We start from the raw sequence: 1,242 nt of genomic DNA, 5'->3' as shown, positions 1-1,242 counted from the left end.
GATTCTGGTAGCATAGTGGTTAAAGCACTTGACTGCTAACCAGAAGGCTGGCGGTTCAAACCCACCAGCCACTCCTTGGAAGGAAGGTTGGGCAATCCTATTTCCGTAGTGATACTGCCTTGGAAACACAAGGAGGGGTCGCTATGAGTCAGGGCTGACTCGACGGCACATAACAACAACAACAACAATGGAGATTCTTGTCAATGTGGGTGATGCAGAGGATGATGCAGTTGCCCACTATTTCAACCAGGTAGGGGACACAAAAGGAGACGGAGATAAAGTGATGCATGTTCTCAGTTGTGAATTCCAATAAGGTATAATGATGCAAATGATCCAACATAGAATTAGTTCCATGAGGCTTTTCCAGGTAGTTGTTTTCCTATCTTAAAATAGTATAGTCCTAGAAGGAAGAAAAACATACAACAGAGAGAAAATAAAAACTTATGATTCTCTATTATTTATTATTTTTAACACTTTCTTTTTAGGGACCCTATCTATATTAGTGACTTTCTGAATATAAAGATAACTAAGGGTTCACTCTTTATTTGTAATTATTGTTCATCTATTTTAGCTGAGTTTCTTAAGGGAAGAGAAAGGTCACAAATTATTGTTGCTATTTTCAAGAACTCCCAGAATAATGAGGGAGACAAACCCGTTCAATAGGTTTGTGCATATATAAATATTTCTAAGTGATGTACTTTTTTTCTAAAGTATAAGTTAATTTCATAGGGATTATTTCAGAAATATACAAATGACATTACATTCCTCTCTGCTAAATTTTCCATAGATTTCCCAGAATACGGGTGCGTATCTCCCGAGTCTTAATGCAGTATACAACAGGGTTGAGAACAGGAGGGACTAATAAGTACACATAGCCCATGATGATGTGCACCACAGCTGGAACATGCTTCCCAAAGCGATGGATAATGGATACCCCCAGCATAGGGACATAGACCAGCAACACAGCACAGATGTGGGAAACACAAGTATTGAGGGCCTTCAATTGTTCTTCCCGGGAGGCAATGCCTAGAACAGTGATCAGGATCTTCAAATAAGAGAGGAGGATGAATACAGAATCCAGTCCAAAAGTTGTGAGAATGATGATGAGGCCATAGATGCTATTGATGCGATGGTCAGAACAGGAAAGCTTGATGATATCAGGATGCAGACAGTATGAGTGGGAGAGCACATTGTCCTTACAAAACTTCAGCCGCTTAATGAGAAAGGGCCCTGGGAAGATGA

General features: G+C 40.0%; 1 protein-coding gene across 1 annotated transcript; it reads right to left on the bottom strand.

Annotated features, from left to right (window-relative positions):
- Positions 1-772: 772 nt before the first annotated feature.
- LOC103213289 (olfactory receptor 51I2-like) lies at positions 773-1,234 on the bottom strand (the record flags this gene model as incomplete). The annotated part of the gene is made up of 1 exon (XM_007959122.1): positions 773-1,234. A coding segment is annotated over one exon (462 nt), but the record flags the coding sequence as incomplete, so codon positions are not given.
- Positions 1,235-1,242: the final 8 nt, after the last annotated feature.

The sequence above is a fragment of the Orycteropus afer genome, unplaced genomic scaffold, assembly GCF_000298275.1.
Source record: "Orycteropus afer afer isolate SDZICR_OR568_19922 unplaced genomic scaffold, OryAfe1.0 scaffold01525, whole genome shotgun sequence".
NCBI classification, from domain to species: Eukaryota; Metazoa; Chordata; class Mammalia; order Tubulidentata; family Orycteropodidae; genus Orycteropus; species Orycteropus afer.
This window is presented reverse-complemented; position numbering and strand designations above follow the sequence as displayed.